General features: G+C 37.8%; 1 protein-coding gene across 1 annotated transcript in view; it reads right to left on the reverse strand.

Annotated features, from left to right (window-relative positions):
• Positions 1-257: 257 nt before the first annotated feature.
• LOC144436980 (sushi, von Willebrand factor type A, EGF and pentraxin domain-containing protein 1-like) overlaps positions 258-23225 on the reverse strand; it is a 28420-nt gene continuing 5452 nt past the window's right edge. Inside the window, exons 2-15 of the mRNA XM_078125845.1 lie at positions 8234-8489; positions 7747-7923; positions 7233-7397; positions 6334-6513; positions 5705-5884; positions 5148-5342; positions 4538-4786; positions 4038-4274; positions 3453-3647; positions 2782-2906; positions 2468-2537; positions 1827-1949; positions 989-1216; positions 258-268 (exon numbers count right to left, since the gene is read on the reverse strand). Of these exons, the coding sequence (XP_077981971.1) occupies positions 258-268; positions 989-1216; positions 1827-1949; positions 2468-2537; positions 2782-2906; positions 3453-3647; positions 4038-4274; positions 4538-4786; positions 5148-5342; positions 5705-5884; positions 6334-6513; positions 7233-7397; positions 7747-7923; positions 8234-8489 (2391 nt within the window). The remainder of the gene's footprint in view (positions 269-988; positions 1217-1826; positions 1950-2467; positions 2538-2781; positions 2907-3452; positions 3648-4037; positions 4275-4537; positions 4787-5147; positions 5343-5704; positions 5885-6333; positions 6514-7232; positions 7398-7746; positions 7924-8233; positions 8490-23225) is intronic.

The following is a 23225-nucleotide window of genomic DNA, read 5'->3' on the forward strand; positions in this document are numbered from 1 at the left end:
CGTCAAGAAAGTACCATCAAGTTCAAGTGTTCTAGACATCGAATGTTTAAATAAAGAAATACGTATGGCATAGTTGTCATTCCTTGCTTTGTTTTTGTTTGCTTTGTTATGCTTTCTTGTTCATGAGTGTAGTCATATAGAGATTCCCTACCAAATTGGGTTAACAGCTGAGCACAGGTTTGTACATCGAAAAAGAGGAGGAATGTCAGTTAAGAAGATATCCAGCGTATTAGTTTACGCATTCTTATTGTTAATAATTATGCTAGCCCTATAGTACACATAGAACAGTTGAGTTTTCAAGAAGATTTGTCTTAAGGATAATTTCCAACGCCTAAATCCAATAGTGATATTTTACATTTTATTTCCTAGACATTGCTTTGTTTTAATCAATATCTCTGACTTGAAGAGGTCTAATAATAGTAATATTTAGAAGAATCGTATTTCGTTTTTAAGACATAAACCATGTGTATATTTTTTATTGTATCTTCAACTATATGTTAATATGTCTTTAATGTATGGAACCACGCTTCCGTAATTTCTCTTGCGAGATATAATAAAGTTTTCTTGTATCTTGTACATCCAAGACCCTACTTGGGTAACTTGCCCTTCGTTCAATGTAACGTAGTTGTTCTACAACAATTGTGCTCGTGATTAACAATAAGGAAGGTCAAGTCACTTCCATTAGCACAGTATAGATATTGACATTTAGATGTTATTCCCCAATAATTTTCTTCATTCAGCCAAGGAAAATACGAGTGACCTAAGGGGTCTTTGTCACTACGAGTCGCTTAGGTCACGAGTATTTTCCAGCTGAATGAAGAGAAATATTGGAGAATAACATAATTATACCAACGCCAGTAATATCAAAGAAAAATCGGGTGAAATTTTTAACGTTTTGATTCCAGTGACGTAAACACGCGTTGTCGAGTACATATTCCATATTTTTGTTCAGCTTGGCTCGTGTATGGTATAAGATAAGAAGTCTTACCGCATTTATTTCCTCGTAAAACGGTCCCTTCTTCACACACTGCTTTAACTGGTTGGGATTCAATAGGATTACTTGGGGACAATTTGTTACTTCCGACATAGAAATCTAAATTTCCTAACGTAGCTTCATTGTCTAGTGTAATTGGTAAATTTGTTAATTCATCTACAAGGATGCGCCGTTTGTGTTCTTCTTCATTTTCATCAGAGGATTTAGACAGGTTAACTTCACCTGTAAGTGTGAATTCACACAAACGAATGAATGAACAATCATATACAACACCTAATGTCATTCACTATTTTAATTCTGTATTTTAACTGTGCGTCAAATAATTTCTGTGACGATAGCACATATTTAATAATTCACAATTAATTAGATAGACACATGAAATAAAACAGGTTAAATAAGAATTGATATGATTATTATTTATACATATACGTATATACTTAGTATGTTATTAGCACTCTCTATTCAAACTACTAAAACCAATTCTAGGAAATAGCTAGGAAAATATTCTCATTGTAGTCCTTTATTCAAAGAAAAGATCAAAGAGATCCGCTCAGTAGAACTTCCCAATGCAAAAAGGAAAACCAATGTTAATCCAAGTGGCCAGTTCTTTTGGACACTGATTTGTAATACTTTCTTTATTTAAGTTATCCCTTCACCGCTTGTGTTTGTGTTGTTCTGTTTTATGTAATTCGACTGTACATATCATTTTTGTAATGTAATGTAGTGTGATGTGAAAATATTTCTTTTAAAAATAACACTTTTCAAATAAAAAAAACAACAATTAAAAACCAATTCTATCTGCTAGCTTAATCTGAATGTGTAAGCTACTCACCTTTGACACCCATTGCGAGAAAAAGGTCATACTCCTCAGGAGAAATGTCAGATCTTCCTCCTCTTTTCCTTCTCCTTAGGTCGTTGTCAAAGTCTGAAGCTTTATACGTTTCATCATAATCAGCTTTAATATGGAAAATACGATCAGCACGTAATCAACAAGATAGAGATGTAAACAGTGACATGCAAAGTAGAAAGTAGTATGTAGCTAGTGTTACCGATATACGAAAAGAAGAGGTGAGGTGAACAGATTCTAACACGTTGATTCACATGTAGTTGGATTCTACGAAATTACGGTTACCACATTTCAGGTACCACATTCCTTCCAAATTGCATTACATCTTCTTTGTTTTGCAATACCTGGACCCATTTTCCAAAAGGGTAACGCTTCTGAAACTTTCAACACAAAAGGACAGTCTGTGGTAGTTATGACAACACATATATCACATTCCACTGATGACACCATACAAAAAAACCGTAAAATTCAATATATTTTGAATTTAGGACCAAGGTTTGTATGATTGTTCAACTGTCGCAAATATCTGATGTAAGAAACTAACTTTGGGTCTTCGAGTGGCTGCCATCGTGAATATTAGTATGTATTCTATATATTAATGCTACCCAAAGATAGGATATACATACCTGTGTTTTCACAATAAGCTTTCACATAATCCAACTTACAGACAACCCCATTGCGACAAGCATCGCCAATCTGTAATAAAGTTGCGGACAGGGAAGTTAGGAGGAATTAGGCTCAGAAGGACCGGTATAATCAATGCAATTATAGATGACTGATTACAACATCAGATAATATTACTGTTTCCTCGATCTAACATTATGTCCTCAAAATTCAAACGTGACATTTTATTCAACGCCAGCATTTTCCAGTTGTGAGTAAGCTTACTTCTCAGACAGACCACAATGAGTAAGATTAACGTACTAGAGATTGTACGTACCTTCTTTGCCATCTGGTGATGAAAGGATTTTGGTATATCATCCAAGATGGTGATGTTACAGTTCCTGTGTATGGTACGGTATTTGACAGTCAGCTCCTTGACGGCGTTGGTTAAACCACGTTTGCCTGGAATATACAATTCTTTTGTAAACTCATCGTCGTAAACCACAGCCTCTTTTACGGCACCATCCAAGACGCACCGCCGTGTCGCGAAAGAAATAACAGCTTTGGTTTTCGAGCATGTGTAACTTAAAGTGATACCATTATGTCGGACATGTCTACGAGAGTAGTGCTTTAAAACACCATGAAATCTTAGAATATCATTTGTGTAACAAAACGTGTTATGTAAGAACTGTATTTATCATGTAACTCTATAAATGGCCATTAATACATGGAGAATTTTAGGGTCATATTTATGCATTCGTTGGGAATGCGATGGACGTGGAGAATATTCACTGTAGTGTCACAAAACATAAATTCGCATATAACTAAATCCTCATCTAAATCGTAATTGAAATCAACTTTCAAAGTAAACATTATTAGCTTATTGTTCTTTAGTTCCCTGAAATTCACCCTATCTCTCTCGAGCACAAAACACACACTTCAGTAGATTTCGCAAGACAAAAATGCCATGGGAATAATTTACATATTGAATAATGCATACGTAATTACCTGAACAATCTGGCCAAGGTGAGTCTTGCTGTGGTGGATACCAGGCACCGTCAGCATCACAATAATAACCAGGGTTAGGTCTTATGGCAAATCCATAACCATCGATACATTGTAGAGAACATCGTATTCCGTTGTCAGTAGGTGAACAATCAGACTCACCATGAAGGGGTTTGTCTGGTAGTTCACATAAATTCTCTTGAAGTAAGATAAACAGTTTGAAGACTCGTGTTAATTAAACAAATATACTTAAATGCACTTATAATATTCATGAGAGGAACATGGAAGTTATGAGTTTGGGCATTGTGTTTCAGCATTATGATTTGCTGTATATTAACTCTTTATTGATGTGTTGCTATTATAGATTAGGTATGGAAGTCTAGAAATGAAAACATTATACAAACTGTACCGTTTATCTCAATCTGTATTTATACGGAGATAAGACTTCGTTCTAGCCACGATGCTAGGATCAAGAAAAGAACGACAAAAGATCTATCATATTGTGTGATTTGTAACCACGGAAACACCTCAGAATCGCTCGAGCTTTTACTTAGAAAAATTATAAATTATTCTGGTTCCTAGACTTACCTTGTACCTGAATCACGATACGACACGTTCTAGAATTTCCTGCAACATCAGTTGCCTTGTATTCCACAACAGTTGTTCCCCATGTAAACAACCCTGGATAGTGACTTTGTGTGATCTCGACTTCTTCACCAGAGTTGTCTGAAAAACTTGGTTGTTCCCAATCTACAAAGACCATTGGATCTGGCGACAGTATCGGTTCTGGTGACCTACATCTGTCAATAACAGGGGCTTCTAAGTCTATGGATAAGGTTAAAATAAAAGTTGAATGCACTTTCCTGTAATGTCGAACATTTTAGTATTCGCAATAGACTATTATTCACAGACACAATTAATTGCAATTTGCCTTTGAACACCTAAACATGACAAGTATCGAGGGTCGTATTTTCTTGCATTTTCGATCTTGTTTCCTTTTTTTATTAATTTGATGGAAAGAGTTTATATTAGCACAAATATTTCCATTGCCCTTAAGAATACAGCTCATTAACCATGTATAATCTTACCTCGGACAATAACCATGAATGTGCAATCTTCTTTGTTACCAGACTTATCAGTGGCTGTGTACCTGACATCATGTACACCTATAGGAAATGTATGTGGTGGTGTGACTGCCGGTACGACCATTATAGATACTGGATCATCTGAGTTGTCTTCGCCAGATGGAATTTTCCAGTCCACAGTGGCCGTGTTGCTATTTGGAGATGTTTCTACCACCAAATTCAGTGGACATGTCAGCTCTGGAGGCTCAATATCTGTAAACAGACACTTTTATGTTAGTTTCAGTATATGATACCACTCCCCATATCATCATTATCTCTATCATCAAGACCATAACTAAGGGATAATATTACAGTGTATATCTTTCAAATTGTTCATTGGCTATTATATCTTATTACCATAACAGTCACTTCCTAAAACAGTGGAGGTACAGTGGATCATGTGATAACTAACAAATGGACATCGTGGTCTTCTTTGTATATATTGTGGTGTCATCTTATGATCATCACACATGCCATCTACATCATGTGCAAACGATGTGATCGCCATTTGATAACCACGTGGACTTTACGTTTAACTTGTATATTTCACGTTATCAGCACGTTTGTATCTTACCTGTACACGTTGTAATTTTATCTGGATTTGACCACTCGCCACTGAGAAGACATTCGTATGTCGTTGGTCCTTGCCTTTCGTAACCCCTTTTACACTTCACTATACAAGTATTCTGTACGATTGCCTTGATATCGGTACAGTACGGTGGACTGACAACACCATTTTCTACTTGTGGTAGTGGTGGGCAGGTGATCTCTGGTGAAGACAAGAAAAATGGTGATGGTACCTAATTCTATTGAAGTATTTGAAAGTATGAGATTTTTCACAAATTAGAAAGACTTGCAAGGGGAATATGTGTGTTTCCATCAATTTCGCTTTTACGATAAAACTAAGTTGATGTGGTCGACTTCTTATCAATGATGTTTAAAGAACGACGTGTGAATATAACTTGTATTAACTTATATTTAAAAAAAAAAAGTTTTTCAACATAAGAATGCCAACTGGTCATAATATGGTCATACTCTTACATTCTATCTCTTGACACCTTATTCCTGACTAGCAATGAAACTGACTGATGAGAAACATCTACTGAGAAACTTTATAGCATAATAACTTACCTCTACACGTTGCAGGCAAACCTCCCCATTCTCCGATAGCCAAACACTCTCTCCTTGCTGTCCCTATCAGTTGATATCCTGACCAACAGGAGAATCTGCATACAGTACGGAAGGCATAGTCTAGCTTGTTGCAAAATGCTTTGCCATGCTTCGGAACTTTCACAGGTGAACAGAGCTTCACTGAAAGGTGTCAATATAAAGTTACCGACAACGAATTTAAGTCGAAACACTTAACTCTTGAATGAATGAATGAATAATAGATTAATATGGGTTCACCGTACAATTTCATAAACTAGAGGTCGAAATGTTATCAAGTTAAGCCATTTTCGAATCCAATATGGCCACCAAATACTATAATGAGAATATAACAGATTTTTTTTTATTTCCTTGAAAACAATACGGTGAACATAATTTTGTTTATTATTCAAAAAGTGCCAGGTACAAGTTTCCATGTAGCAAAGAGAGATGGAGAGCTCTTTTGTAGAACTTTCAAATTGATTTTCAGGGAAATATGTCCGTGGTGTGACACTCCTAAGCTGTACACTGTAGATTCCTCGTTTGTTCTTTGGAGAGTGTGATTTAGTTTAAAGGCTATAATTTAAAGGCTATAAACAAGGTAACATACTTACTCCTACAGCTTGGTTCTTCACCGGTCCATGTTCCATTCTGAGCACACTGCCGTACACTGCTACCAAGAATTTCATAGCCGGACTTGCATCGAATACCACAAGCTGAATTGTACGTGTTACTGCATTTGCCTCCCACGAAATAACCTTGCTTTGGTGGATACAACTTCGGACAAGCAATCTCTACAGGCAGATAATTATAATAAGTACAAGCGTGAACACTGCTCATTTTACTCCAGTCGTATCGACTCGTATGTAAAGTGTTAAGGTTACTGTATATTTTTCCCCATCCAATCATACTTTCACTAAATCTTACCTTTTGATGTTCCATATGCATTCATGTACATGTACTGGAAAACATATTGAACATGCATGAAATGATAAGTATGGTAGAGACAAGATAAACTTGGTGATGAAACTACTAAGAGTAGCTTGGGAATTGGGGGGGGGGGGCGAAATGAAACGCAGAGAGACGTATTCACGTATATCATATATTCCAATACGTTTCTTCGTCCAGTCATGGGAGATTACGAGTGACGTTACAAACGTCCTTGTCATATAGAGTCTAAGACACGTTTTCAAAAAAAAAAATTATGTCACGAGTTTCCAATTCCTCCTTCTGTATAAATAAAGATACCGGGGAATATCTTAATCATAGATGTGCATACCAAATTTAAATAAGTTCGCAAAATAACAATGGTTTGAACTTTTAATCTCATATTTCGACGAACATAGAATCAATGACGTAGACTCGCGTTGTGATGACGTGGAACGACCAGGGAACAAATCCAATATTTTCTGTTTGAAAGCGTACAACCTTGTGTGGTATATGACATACATTGTAACAAGTAAGATGTATATAAATAGACCTACTGAAATTATATCTAACAACCCTTTCCTACCTTCACACACTTGATCCCCTCCAATCTTACTAAACCCATTCTTGCAGACACACTGGTGTAGCGAGGTACTGGCTTCAGGACTGACATGGTTTCTGTCCGGACACTGTATGCAAGTAGAGAGACCACCAACCGATGATGTAGGCTTGTATGTGCCGGCTGGACAGGCTGGAGATTGAATATGTAAATTAACTGTTTCACAAACACTCTTCATAGAATGATAGAATCAAAATATTTAACTCATCGTCGTTGTTACAAATGGATTATAAATTTTTCAAAATAGTCACAGAATGAAATTTCTCGTTATGTACTTCTTACCAGTACACTATAATTCTCCTTGTAAAGCCATTCGTAGGAACCTAAGAATGTAAAAACGACTTCTCTTTACTCTGGCTCGCAAGATGTCTCATTCCATTTACCTATTCTAATACATACTATAATATCGTATTTAACGTACCTCTCTAAGATTATAGAAAGGTTCTACGCATAGTCAATATATTTTAGATGTTGTACTCACCAGCACATCCTCCTTGAAGACCATTACCATAGTAACCAGCTGGACAAATACACTGGTACTGTCCTGTGTGTATGCCACACACACACCGTGCTATGGAATCACAACATCCATGTCGTTCTGAACACAGTTTGGAACATTTTGGAAGATCCTGTTCTATAAGTTCACCCACAGCCAAATCTGAAATGGAACCAATGTAGAACTTTATAGCGACAGATTATTGGCTTCAAAACTCGACATTTCTTTTGACTCTTTTCATTTAAAAAAAAAACATATTGTTTTATGCCAACCTAATGGGAATAATTTGTGCACATACATACATACATACATACATACATACATACATACATACATACATCCATAAGGTAGGCAGGCAGACGGACGGACGGACGGACGAACAGACAGACAGACAGACAGACAGACAGACAGACAGACAGACAGACAGACAGACAGACAGACAGACAGACAGACAGACATGGCAATGACCTACCTTCATGCAGAGCTCGACGTGCGAGTGCTTCAAATTCTTCAAAACTGTCCAGTATATAAAAATGTTCAGTCTTAGGTTCAGAAGCCATGGCATTAAGTTCCCTGACGTTACCATTATGAATTCCAAACGTAAAAACAATAACACCACGCTTTCGAAGTCTTTCAGCCACAGGTCTTGGGTCACCGCTGTTAGAGTAGCCATCGGTTATCAGGAACACTGCCTGTGTCGAGTTTTTCCGAGCCGAGTTTAAAACTCTCTGTTCGAATCAAACATTTAAGAGAGTCAGGTATTCGAAAGGACAACAACAAAACACCTGGGGCTTACAATCTAACTGCTGAACGAACGAACGAACGAACGAATGAATGAATGAATGAATGAATGAATGAATGAATGAATGAATGACTGTATACATGATTGATTGTATCAATGCATGCCTGAATGAATGAATGAATGAATGAATGAATGAATGAATGAATGAATGAATGAATGAATGAATGAATGAATGAAAAACAAAACAATATACTAATTCACCTTAACACCTTAACTCAACCGTACTATCAAACTCAAATATAGAAAACTCGTCAAATATTCGCTATACTATGTGTAAACGACCAAAAGTGGAAATGTTAATAAACGAACAACAACGACGACGACGACAAGAAAATAAAAAACAGATGAACAAGCCATAAAATAAATACATAACACATGGCCGTAGATAATTTACTAGCAGTTTGACATCAGACAGACCTTGTATTTTATTGACTAAATGAACGCAAAAAACCTATCTGAATTTAACGAGACATTTAGATGAAAGGCTAGCAAATCTTTAGAACTTTTTCAAAATTTGGGGAACGATTACAAAATATGTTATATGTGTTAGGCCTATATGCGATAACAGTATATGACATTTCAAGTTGTCAGTCCATATATCGTATACCAAGATCACTACTAATATATTTCATCAAAAAAGTAACTTTTTACATGACGTATTTAGGGGCGAGATCAGTGGTTCAATGTAGGATAAAAACTAAATTCTTTTACTTAAAACTTAGAAATATTTGTATTTAGGGGTTCAAAACTGGTCCATTAAAAGTAAAATCGTTTTTGTAGAATGAGAACTAAAATGGCTCACCACCCCAACACCACCCCAACACCCCTCCCCTCTCCGTAAAACAATTTTGTTTTTTATCCTACATTGAACTATTGATCTCACCCCTTAGTACCTTCTCTATGTGACAATGGACAATCATATGTAAATTATATATCCAGACATAATCAACGTGTAGTGTCTTATCGTAACCTATAGAATCCTATCTCATTTACTTTTTGGTGAAAAGTACTGACGTTGGGGGCGGTTTCCTAGAACTGACGCGAAGAATGACCATATCATATCTCACCACGACTCTGAAGTACATGTTCTCACTTTGATATGTCAAGTAAACTGTGATAGTGTTGAAATTCAGCAATACTATAGTCTCCGTGGTATATCCTAACTGTTTTGAATTGCATGCTGTCATCACATACTGTTCTTACATATTCTCGATAATTTGATTGGATTGGAATGTTCACGTGAGCACTGAGGCGTTAATTTATTGACTTGGAATGTACATGTAAGTAGTGAAGCGTTATTTCATTGGACTGGTATGTGTTATTAAGCCTTGGGAGTAGAGATCTCCTCAAGGGGGTGCGTTACTGTACTAAAAGAGAGCAGATGTCTTTACAAGAGATGCCTTTGATGGACGAAAAATGTCTATAGTACATACAAATGCACATTTTGTTATAACTAATATATGAACCAAATTATAAGAGGTTTACAGCTTGCATTCTTTAGATATTGCATAGTTACCCCAAAATAATTAAATATGCGAATGATTTATTAAAATATTTGCTGTTAGACCATGTTTCCTTTTATATTCACTATCTCCTTATAACTCTATTTGTTATGAACGAATCGCTTTGGGTAAAAGTCTTCTACCAAAGTTCGACAAGTACATCTTTATACCGCAAATTAAAGCTAAGCGACTGCATCACATATTTTAAGTTGTAAATCCGGTCTAAATGATAAATTATTGGGTGAGAAAGAAAGAAGTACGCCCCTTACACAGAAGTAATATAGTACGTAGACGAAGGAAGAAGAAGGGGTAAAGTACCCATCGAATTCATCATATTAATGATCACCTTAGTACGCAAACAATCGGCGAAAAGTTTGACAAATACGTCAAACAGACCTGAATTAAATCTCCGATACATACAAACATTTACAACGTATATATCAACCAGGGAACCCTCGATAAATTGTGACTACTAAGTCAGGAGATTTCAACATGTACAATTTACAGCTCTGTAGAGTGACACTTGAATTATGTTAAAGGATATGTTGCAAATATTGATACAAGCTGGTCTGTGTAGGATAATGTATCAAAATAGACATTAAACTTTGGAGACACTGCACACAACTGATATTTAGTGACAGCAAAAAACTGAAACTTTCGTCCACACCAGATTATCAGAATGGTGAACAAGTCCACAAGTGTGGACGAAAGCTTCTGAATTAGTTTTTTGCTTTCACTAAATATGAACTATGTGTTGAGAGAGAGAAGGAGAGAGAGAGAGAGAGAGAGAGAGAGAGAGAGAGAGAGAGAGAGAGAGAGAGAGAGATATGGAGGGAGGGAGGGAGGGAGGGAGGGAGGGAGGGAGAGAGAGAGAGAGAGAGAGAGAGACGGACGGACGGACGGACGGACGGACGGACGGACAGACAGACAGACAGACAGACAGACAGACAGACAGACAGACAGACAGACAGACAGACAGACAGACAGAGAGACACACAGAGACAGACAGACAGACAGACAGACAGACAGACAGACAGACAGACAGACAGACAGACAGACAGACAGACAGACAGACAGACAGACAGACAGACAGACAGACAGACAGACTGCGACGGGAAGACAGACTGCGACGTGGAGACAACGATAAGGGATGGAGGACCAAACAGACTGAGACAGCTCAAACAGACAATTTGAATTTGAATTTATTAGGTAAAAATATATACGAGTACTTATTAAATACTAGGTATAAAAAAATCACCGTGCATAACACATAAAAGCATTTAATGTTTAAAAAACACTTATTTCCAATATAGAGAGTGAGGGAGAGACTGGGAGGAAAACACAGAAAAAGTAAGGGAAAGAGATGTTGAGAGACACAAGAAGAACAGAATGCATGTATATATTTTTACAGTCTTAAAGGGAAAAAAAGCATTATAAAACTTCAGTTTATTCTTTCAAAATGTATTTTCCGCATAATAATAGTAAAATAGCAAGAAAGACTTCAGGGTGTGGAATCAGAATTCACCTAATGCATCTAACATACTCCATTGCAACGTCACGTTTGTGCATATCGCCTCGTCATTGACAATTTCCCTTGACTTCTAGTAGATCGATTTTTTTTAAAAACCTACTGTAGAAAGTTTCATTAGACCTTGAAATGTTATTGGACCTCATAAAACCAGACCCAGATACTTGTAACGTAATGATACATATGTAACCATTATAGGTAATCAGTTTAACGTACGGATAACTGTCTTGTAAAGTGAACACATATTATAGGAAATCCAATAAAACCGCCCGAGGTATATACCGACAGCTTCGTTCTTATACGCGTTTTGCTCATACATAATTAAGTTTGTACATATTTGCAAATATCTCTTCCACCTACAAAGAGTCATATATTACATTAAAATTCGTATATCAACATTTGATTTGTAAGGAATTTCAAATTAGAAAACTCCAAGAGAGTTGGATTCGGCTTATGCTTTCTCCCCCATGTTGCATTTTGCCTGCAGTAAAAACTTTTAAACGTGCTGTTACACAGTCCATTATCAAATTAAATGTAACACAGAGTTGGTAACTCATGACCCCTCACACGCCAGCTGTGGTTTTCGTGCCAAAGTGCCTACTAGTCTAACTTCATAAACTCACACCATATTCAGTTCATAAATATCCATGTCGGAAATCTTCAAAACGTTCCTACGTATTAACCTTTTCTCCCTCAATTTACTTTCCGTTCTACAAAGTGCAAAGATGCAATGTTCATGTATGTCAGATGTCTTAGAGTACGTCGGTAATTATATTAGTTGATTCTAGACACATATTCCGAATACTTTGTATACAGTCTTTTTATGTTAGTTTTAATCCCAAAGTTACACAGAAGGCCAGAATGTATGTGTTAATACGTCAATTAATTGATAACAGCGTTGTGGAGATCGTGTGTGATCGTGGTGGGCAATTAAAGATACTTACACTATTAAGTTGGGGAGGTTTTCAACAAATGTATTTTCTTGAAAAGCATTTAGTCTGTATTACCTGTTTACTGTGAAGTGATCATTTCGGATCCGATGCATAAATATACCGACGGTCATTTAGCAATACTTACTATTGGGTGACTTCATTAATTTTAGACCATAAAAAGCAATATATCAATCTTATATGTCACAATCCAATTATTCATTTGTTAAATATTGTGCCCTCCCTCCCTCCCTCCCTCCCCCCCCCCCTCTCTCTCTCTCTCTCTCTCTCTCTCTCTCTCTCTCTCTCTCTCTCTCACTCTCTCTCTCTCTCTCTCTCTCTCTCTCTCTCATTTTTAAACCGTTTGGAATTTTAGATATCAAATATGTAAAATCAATAAGACTCCTTTAAAATGAGGTGCGCTTCGGAAATTTAACCCATTCTAGGTTGAAGTCAAAATGAAATTGGGGCCATCGTACAATTTTATGAAATAGAAGTTAAAATGTTATCAAATTTAACCATTTTAAATCCAATATGGCCACTGAATACTAATAACTCTCTGAGAAAATGAAGGATTGAAAATTTTTCTTAAAAACATGACAGTGGGCCCCAAATTTCTTTTATTATTTCAAGAGGTCCAGAAGCAATCTTCGATATGAAAAAGTTAGGGGAGATTTTAAGAAGTTTGATTTTAAGGGAAATTCGCCCTGAGAGACACATTTTACCTTAAGTTATGAACTTCCTTGTATTGTTACATGTATGACTTTGTTAACAAAAACACTTTCACTCAAAACGTGTAACAACTAATCCATTGAGGTCTATAACCAGGAACTAGTTTAATGTGTAATGAACTTGGAATTATAACAATAAAATCAACAAACAAACAAGCAAACAAACAAGTAAACGAACGAACGAACGAACAAACAAACAAACAAACAAACAAACAAACTAACGAACGAACAAACGAGAAATGCGTTTTGTCTTCTTCCAGAGTACGTGTTAGCTGTTGAATATGTTTGTCATTTACATACCCTGCCTACATCATTAGCATGCCAACCAATTATTAGTAACGTATAGTTTACCCAAACGTTACTTTGGGTGATTTTAATTGACGGGAAAACACCACAGTTAGCAACTGAGTGGATTTTCGATGAAATTTATATAAAAACAAAACACAAAAGACTATTCTCCAAGTACGTAATTTTTTGGGTGAAATAATTGCTAATCTACTTGGAAAACCAGATGTAACCCGAATGCCTTCCTTAAGGATTGTTATTCGCATATCCTTTTATTGTATACACCAAATTTATATGAATTTATAGAACGTGTGCGTTTTGTCACCGTCAATGTATGCATGCACCATGTCATATGAAATTTAAAGCATGCATTAAGGTATTGCCTAATTACCAAATATCAATAATTATGCAAATGACTCATTAAAATCAAAACTTTTATTTCCTACGTCAACAAGCTTAATGGGACACTTGAGTTTTTCACCGTCAAGTTATACTGAAATAACTACTATAGGATCATGTCAAACATTGAACTGACATGTGTGTATCTCAGATTCTATTGCAAAGACCTGCGTTGTTTTGATAACTTTTAGACTCTCGACTAATGAGACACGACGATCCGGGGCGGCTATTTACTCTAATAATTCAACAAGCAAATATGCTGTGTGTTAATTTATGTATGTAAATACAGACGTAAATCTCAAAACTGGCAATTCAAAACAAGTGGAAATGACACTGTGTTTACAGAGAAGTTCGTTTGAAGGCCGTCAGCCAGGGTATACCACATAAATCTGGTATTCAAGCATGTCGAACAAGCACAGTACAACATGCAAGTATGAAAAGTGTATTACGAATGCTGACATAGGAATGGCGATGGGAATGTAGATTGTCCGACCATCTGTGTAGATGGAAACTTGACTTGCTAATGGTCACATTCGTGTCCTGTAGCGAGGAATGTAAATATTTGTTATAATTTCGTATGTAAAGTACAGAAGTCAATGTAATACGAGAGATCACCGACGTTCGAGATCGCTTTGCAGCTGTGCACTGATTAAAGAAAGTGTTGCAAGACATCTTCTATTTGACGAATAAACTTTACTAAGCAACTTCAGTTTGCTTTCCGCTTTTAAAGTATTTCAAAGTAAACATGAACAAAAATGCATTTATTCTGAAATAATGTGTTTACCTATTGCAATATTACATCATTACACCAATGAATAAATTCGAAACATTTGAAAAATGTCATCGGGTATCCGGACAGTGGTTCTGGTTCCCACAGGCGGTCACGTGTGTGTCGTGGCTTCAGCATCGACGCTTGAGCTATGTTTTGGTCTACTGTTAACATGCGTAGATACTTTGTTACCCGATGCCTAGTGTAGAGTTTCCACGAGATTTTCACCGACGGGATATAAGTTACAATCCCGAAGACGAGACTCTAAGTTTCACCCATCCGTTACCCGTGTTCATTGTGGGGCATGCATTTACCTTTACATTCTGTTATGTATTCGAGGCGTAAATTCAACGTGCTTATTTTGAAGTGTATGGTTTCTGTAAACGTTACAGTATTCTCCTGGTACAAATGAACTATGCGACCCAAGTGAATTAAGCGAGTGAAACTCACAACCTTAATCAAACAATGCCACCAAGGGAGACAAACGTATTCCTGTATCGTTTTATTGAAATCACTTCATCTCTTCTTTCTTCACTTACAGGTGGGGGGTGACCCTAAAACGAATGACAACCTGAATGACGGAAAACGAATGACAGCATTTCTAGGTGGTAAACAGTGGAATGACACCCTTTTCTACATTCAGTTAGTTGAATGACACCCTCTGCACTGTAAAACCAGTGGAATGACAGCCGCCACTCTATAAAATAAGTGGAATGACAGCACTTTCAACGCTTTAGAACTGGAATGACAGCATTTCTAGGTGGTAAACAGTGGAATGACACCCTTTTCTACATTCAGTTAGTTGAATGACACCCTCTGCACTGTAGAACCACTGGAATGACAGCCGCCACTCTATAAAATAAGTGGAATGACAGCATTTTCAATGCTTTAGAACTGGAATGACAGCATTTCTAGGTGGTAAACAGTAAAATGACACCCTTTTCTACATTCAGTTAGTTGAATGACACACTCTGCACTGTAGAACCACTGGAATGACAGCCGCCACTCTATAAAATAAGTGGAATGACAGCATTTTTAATGCTTTGGAACTGGAATGACAGCATTTCTAGGTGGTAAACAGTGGAATGACACCCTTTTCTACATTCAGTTAGTTGAATGACACCCTCTACACTGTAGAACCAGTGGAATGACAGCCGCCACTCTATAAAATAAGTGGAATGACAGCATTTTCAATGCTTTAGAACTGGAATGACAGCATTTCTAGGTGGTAAACAGTGGAATGACACCCTTTTCTACATTCAGTTAGTTGAATGACACCCTCTGCACTGTAGAACCAGTGGAATGACAGCCGCCACTCTATAAAATAAGTGGAATGACAGCATTTTCAATGCTTTAGAACTGGAATGACAGCATTTCTAGGTGGTAAACAGTGGAATGACACCCTTTTCTACATTCAGTTAGTTGAATGACACCCTCTACACTGTAGAACCACTGGAATGACAGCCGCCACTCTATAAAATAAGTGGAATGACAGCATTTTCAATGCTTTAGAACTGGAATGACAGCATTTCTAGGTGGTAAACAGTGGAATGACACCCTTTTCTACATTCAGTTAGTTGAATGACACCATCTACATTGTAGAACCACTGGAATGACAGCCGCCACTCTATAAAATAAGTGGAATGACAGCATTTTCAATGCTTTAGAACTGGAATGACAGCATTTCTAGGTGGTAAACAGTGGAATGACACCCTTTTCTACATTCAGTTAGTTGAATGACACCCTCTGCACTGTAAAACCAGTGGAATGACAGCCGCCACTCTATAAAATAAGTGGAATGACAGCACTTTCAACGCTTTAGAACTGGAATGACAGCATTTCTAGGTGGTAAACAGTGGAATGACACCCTTTTCTACATTCAGTTAGTTGAATGACACCCTCTGCACTGTAGAACCACTGGAATGACAGCCGCCACTCTATAAAATAAGTGGAATGACAGCATTTTCAATGCTTTAGAAATGGAATGACAGCATTTCTAGGTGGTAAACAGTGGAATGACACCCTTTTCTACATTCAGTTAGTTGAATGACACACTCTGCACTGTAGAACCACTGGAATGACAGCCGCCACTCTATAAAATAAGTGGAATGACAGCATTTTTAATGCTTTGGAACTGGAATGACAGCATTTCTAGGTGGTAAACAGTGGAATGACACCCTTTTCTACATTCAGTTAGTTGAATGACACCCTCTACACTGTAGAACCAGTGGAATGACAGCCGCCACTCTATAAAATAAGTGGAATGACAGCATTTTCAATGCTTTAGAACTGGAATGACAGCATTTCTAGGTGGTAAACAGTGGAATGACACCCTTTTCTACATTCAGTTAGTTGAATGACACCCTCTGCACTGTAGAACCAGTGGAATGACAGCCGCCACTCTATAAAATAAGTGGAATGACAGCATTTTCAATGCTTTAGAACTGGAATGACAGCATTTCTAGGTGGTAAACAGTGGAATGACACCCTTTTCTACATTCAGTTAGTTGAATGACACCCTCTACACTGTAGAACCACTGGAATGACAGCCGCCACTCTATAAAATAAGTGGAATGACAGCATTTTCAATGCTTTAGAACTGGAATGACAGCATTTCTAGGTGGTAAACAGTGGAATGACACCCTTTTCTACATTCAGTTAGTTGAATGACACACTCTGCACTGTAGAACCACTGGAATGACAGCCGCCACTCTATAAAATAAGTGGAATGACAGCATTTTTAATGCTTTGGAACTGGAATGACAGCATTTCTAGGTGGTAAACAGTGGAATGACACCCTTTTCTACATTCAGTTAGTTGAATGACACCCTCTACACTGTAGAACCACTGGAATGACAGCCGCCACTCTATAAAATAAGTGGAATGACAGCATTTTTAATGCTTTGGAACTGGAATGACAGCATTTCTAGGTGGTAAACAGTGGAATGACACCCTTTTCTACATTCAGTTAGTTGAATGCCACCGTCTGCACTGTAAAACCAGTGGAATGACAGCCGCCACTCTATAAAATAAGTAGAATGACAGCATTTTTAATGCTTTGGAACTGGAATGACAGCATTTCTAGGTGGTAAACAGTGGAATGACACCCTTTTCTACATTCAGTTAGTTGAATGACACCCTCTACACTGTAGAACCACTGGAATGACAGCCGCCACTCTATAAAATAAGTGGAATGACAGCATTTTCAATGCTTTAGAACTGGAATGACAGCATTTCTAGGTGGTAAACAGTGGAATGACACCCTTTTCTACATTCAGTTAGTTGAATGACACCCTCTGCACTGTAAAACCAGTGGAATGACAGCCGCCACTCTATAAAATAAGTGGAATGACAGCACTTTCAACGCTTTAGAACTGGAATGACAGCATTTCTAGGTGGTAAACAGTGGAATGACACCCTTTTCTACATTCAGTTAGTTGAATGACACCCTCTGCACTGTAGAACCACTGGAATGACAGCCGCCACTCTATAAAATAAGTGGAATGACAGCATTTTCAATGCTTTAGAACTGGAATGACAGCATTTCTAGGTGGTAAACAGTGGAATGACACCCTTTTCTACATTCAGTTAGTTGAATGACACACTCTGCACTGTAGAACCACTGGAATGACAGCCGCCACTCTATAAAATAAGTGGAATGACAGCATTTTTAATGCTTTGGAACTGGAATGACAGCATTTCTAGGTGGTAAACAGTGGAATGACACCCTTTTCTACATTCAGTTAGTTGAATGACACCCTCTACACTGTAGAACCACTGGAATGACAGCCGCCACTCTATAAAATAAGTGGAATGACAGCATTTTTAATGCTTTGGAACTGGAATGACAGCATTTCTAGGTGGTAAACAGTGGAATGACACCCTTTTCTACATTCAGTTAGTTGAATGCCACCGTCTGCACTGTAAAACCAGTGGAATGACAGCCGCCACTCTATAAAATAAGTAGAATGACAGCATTTTTAATGCTTTGGAACTGGAATGACAGCATTTCTAGGTGGTAAACAGTGGAATGACACCCTTTTCTACATTCCGTTAGTTGAATGACACCCTCTACAGTGTAGAGGGTGTCATTCAACTAACGGAATGTAGAAAAGGGTGTCATTCCACTGTTTACCACCTAGCAATGCGGTCATTCCAGTTCTAAAGCATTAAAAATGCTGTCATTCCACTTATTTTATAGAGTGGCGGCTGTCATTCCACTGGTTTTACAGTGCAGAGGGTGTCATTCAACTAACTGAATGTAGAAAAGGGTGTCATTCCACTGTTTACCACCTAGAAATGCTGTCATTCCAGTTCTAAAGCATTGAAAGTGCTGTCATTCCACTTATTTTATAGAGTGGCGGCTGTCATTCCAGTGGTTCTACAGTGCAGAGTGTGTCATTCAACTAACTGAATGTAGAAAAGGGTGTCATTCCACTGTTTACCACCTAGAAATGCTGTCATTCCAGTTCTAAAGCATTGAAAGTGCTGTCATTCCACTTATTTTATAGAGTGGCGGCTGTCATTCCACTGGTTCTACAGTGCAAAGGGAGTCATTCAACTAACTGAATGTAGAAAAGGGTGTCATTCCACTGTTTACCACCTAGAAATGCTGTCATTCCAGTTCTAAAGCATTGAAAGTGCTGTCATTCCACTTATTTTATAGAGTGGCGGCTGTCATTCCACTGGTTCTACAGTGTAGAGGGTGTCATTCAACTAACTGAATGTAGAAAAGGGTGTCATTCCACTGTTTACCACCTAGAAATGCTGTCATTCCAGTTCTAAAGCATTGAAAGTGCTGTCATTCCACTTATTTTATAGAGTGGCGGCTGTCATTCCACTGGTTCTACAGTGCAAAGGGTGTCATTCAACTAACTGAATGTAAAGGGTGTCATTCCACTGTTTACCACCTAGAAATGCTGTCATTCCAGTTCTAAAGCATTGAAAATGCTGTCATTCCACTTATTTTATAGAGTGGCGGCTGTCATTCCAGTGGTTCTACAGTGCAGAGTGTGTCATTCAACTAACTGAATGTAGAAAAGGGTGTCATTCCACTGTTTACCACCTAGAAATGCTGTCATTCCAGTTCTAAAGCATTGAAAATGCTGTCATTCCACTTATTTTATAGAGTGGCGGCTGTCATTCCAGTGGTTCTACAGTGCAGAGGGTGTCATTCAACTAACTGAATGTAGAAAAGGGTGTCATTCCACTGTTTACCACCTAGAAATGCTGTCATTCCAGTTCTAAAGCATTGAAAGTGCTGTCATTCCACTTATTTTATAGAGTGGCGGCTGTCATTCCACTGGTTCTACAGTGCAGAGGGTGTCATTCAACTAACTGAATGTAGAAAAGGGTGTCATTCCACTGTTTACCACCTAGAAATGCTGTCATTCCAGTTCTAAAGCATTGAAAATGCTGTCATTCCACTTATTTTATAGAGTGGCGGCTGTCATTCCAGTGGTTCTACAGTGCAGAGGGTGTCATTCAACTAACTGATTGTAGAAAAGGGTGTCATTCCACTGTTTACCACCTAGAAATGCTGTCATTCCAGTTCTAAAGCATTGAAAATGCTGTCATTCCACTTATTTTATAGAGTGGCGGCTGTCATTCCAGTGGTTCTACAGTGCAGAGTGTGTCATTCAACTAACTGAATGTAGAAAAGGGTGTCATTCCACTGTTTACCACCTAGAAATGCTGTCATTCCAGTTCTAAAGCATTGAAAATGCTGTCATTCCACTTATTTTATAGAGTGGCGGCTGTCATTCCAGTGGTTCTACAGTGCAGAGGGTGTCATTCAACTAACTGAATGTAGAAAAGGGTGTCATTCCACTGTTTACCACCTAGAAATGCTGTCATTCCAGTTCTAAAGCATTGAAAGTGCTGTCATTCCACTTATTTTATAGAGTGGCGGCTGTCATTCCACTGGTTCTACAGTGCAGAGGGTGTCATTCAACTAACTGAATGTTGAAAAGGGTGTCATTCCACTGTTTACCACCTAGAAATGCTGTCATTCCAGTTCTAAAGCATTGAAAATGCTGTCATTCCACTTATTTTATAGAGTGGCGGCTGTCATTCCAGTGGTTCTACAGTGCAGAGGGTGTGTCATTCAACTAACTGATTGTAGAAAAGGGTGTCATTCCACTGTTTACCACCTAGAAATGCTGTCATTCCAGTTCTAAAGCATTGAAAATGCTGTCATTCCACTTATTTTATAGAGTGGCGGCTGTCATTCCAGTGGTTCTAAACTGCAGAGTGTGTCATTCTACTAACTGATCGTAGAAAAGGGTGTCATTCCACTGTTTACCACCTAGAAATGCTGTCATTCCAGTTCTAAAGCATTGAAAATGCTGTCATTCCACTTATTTTATAGAGTGGCGGCTGTCATTCCAGTGGTTCTACAGTGCAGAGTGTGTCATTCAACTAACTGAATGTAGAAAAGGGTGTCATTCCACTGTTTACCACCTAGAAATGCTGTCATTCCAGTTCTAAAGCATTGAAAATGCTGTCATTCCACTTATTTTATAGAGTGGCGGCTGTCATTCCAGTGGTTCTACAGTGCAGAGGGTGTCATTCAACTAACTGAATGTAGAAAAGGGTGTCATTCCACTGTTTACCACCTAGAAATGCTGTCATTCCAGTTCTAAAGCATTGAAAGTGCTGTCATTCCACTTATTTTATAGAGTGGCGGCTGTCATTCCACTGGTTTTACAGTGCAGAGGGTGTCATTCAACTAACTGGATGTAGAAAAGGGTGTCATTCCACTGTTTACCACCTAGAAATGCTGTCATTCGTTTTCCGTCATTCAGGTTGTCATTCGTTTTAGGGTCACCCACAGGTGGGTCTATCTGAAAACATTCCGACATTACCCTCTCTATAGATGGAACTATGGGTTATTAGCTTTGGGAGAAAATTGAATGAACAATGAGAACGACAAACAGTTGTTGGAAAACATTGATGAAACTGATATGTCTGTGTACAGCTTAACTCTAAACATGTACCCCAAATAGTACAGAATGAAGCAGTGCTCGGGTTAAAGTTACATAATCCAATGCCAAACACCTTCTTTCTTTCTTTTCAATCTAAGTAAACGCAATCAAACTCTGGTATCGTCTGGTATTGTACGCAAATGTATGACATGTATGCCGATGTGTGCCTTGAAATGTGGCCTACATTATGATTGACGTGAGTGTGTGTTTTGTGTTTGTATATGCGTGGACGGTATGTATGAATGTATGTATGTATGTATGTATGTATGTATGTATGTATGTGTGTGTGTGTGTGTGTGTGTGTGTGTGTGTGTCAAAAATAGCCGTGATAAAATTAGTTTTTTGTCGAAATGACATTTTCCGATAGAAAAATCGTCAATTAAATTTGACTGAGGGTCACATGAAGGGCCCGGTGCCACAAATACGTTTTTGGCCTGATCTCAAAATGCCATTTTTATCACCGGGCTCCATTTTGGCACACTCACTTCATGTACAGTTTCTCTACGACTTGAATTCTGACACCTGGGTACATCAAAAAACAATGACGTCATCAAACTAATATGAACGCTACTGATCTCACGGGATTTTAGTTACTGGAACGCCACTTCAGGAAATGCAATTCATGAGTGATGTTTTACTCTGAAGGGAATAAGTACTCAGGAATATTCGTAGTGCAACCATGAATATATTATTTCTGCTGTTTTCCATAATGCAATGGCCCACATCAAGGATACCCTATCAAGGCAAAATATCAACAACTTAATGTTTCTCTGAAATCACAAGTAATTGTAAGTGATGTAAAAATCATGAAATGACTCTCCATTACCCATAGTTTAGGAAAATATCTCTATTTCTTTGAGTGGCTTTAATGTTCCATGTGCAGCAAATATAACGCAATGAAACTTATGTGTAAGTATTTAGTAGATAAAAGTAAGTGTCTCAAATTGCCCAGAGCTCCTTAAAGATATGACTACTGGGATTATTCAACAGCGACACGCGGATCTAATCAGCATACAACATATACATTCATTAATTGCCGGAAGGCAGTTTGAAAAAAAAAGAATCACAGGGTGAGTGTTGAAGTAGGGTGGTATTTTTTTTTACGTGTACAGCCTGATACAAAGTGTCACCAATCAACAAGTTACTAAATAAGTATTGAACTCTAAATATTTATGTTACGTAGTACTTTTGCTAGCCTAGACAAGAGTCACGTGACCTCTCGCCGATCTCCAGGCATCGAAAACCTTGGAATAGTTCATGTTACAGAAGTTATACTTGATAATGCCAGCATTTGGAATTATTGGTTTCATTCTATATGATTGTTTTGTGTTGTTGTTGTTGTTGTGGTGGTGGTGGTGGTGGTGGTGGTGGTTACCTTCACTTTTGATAATACCCTCTCCGTGTTTCATACATTAAGTGTCGCAGTTATAAAATACTTTCAATCTAAAGGTATGCCAAGTTACATCAATTCTCAATATGAATGTCCAAAATTTTTGCACAAATGATAAGTATTCCAAATTCTACTTCGTAATG

Source organism: Glandiceps talaboti, chromosome 6 (genome assembly GCF_964340395.1).
Source record: "Glandiceps talaboti chromosome 6, keGlaTala1.1, whole genome shotgun sequence".
NCBI classification, from domain to species: Eukaryota; Metazoa; Hemichordata; class Enteropneusta; family Spengelidae; genus Glandiceps; species Glandiceps talaboti.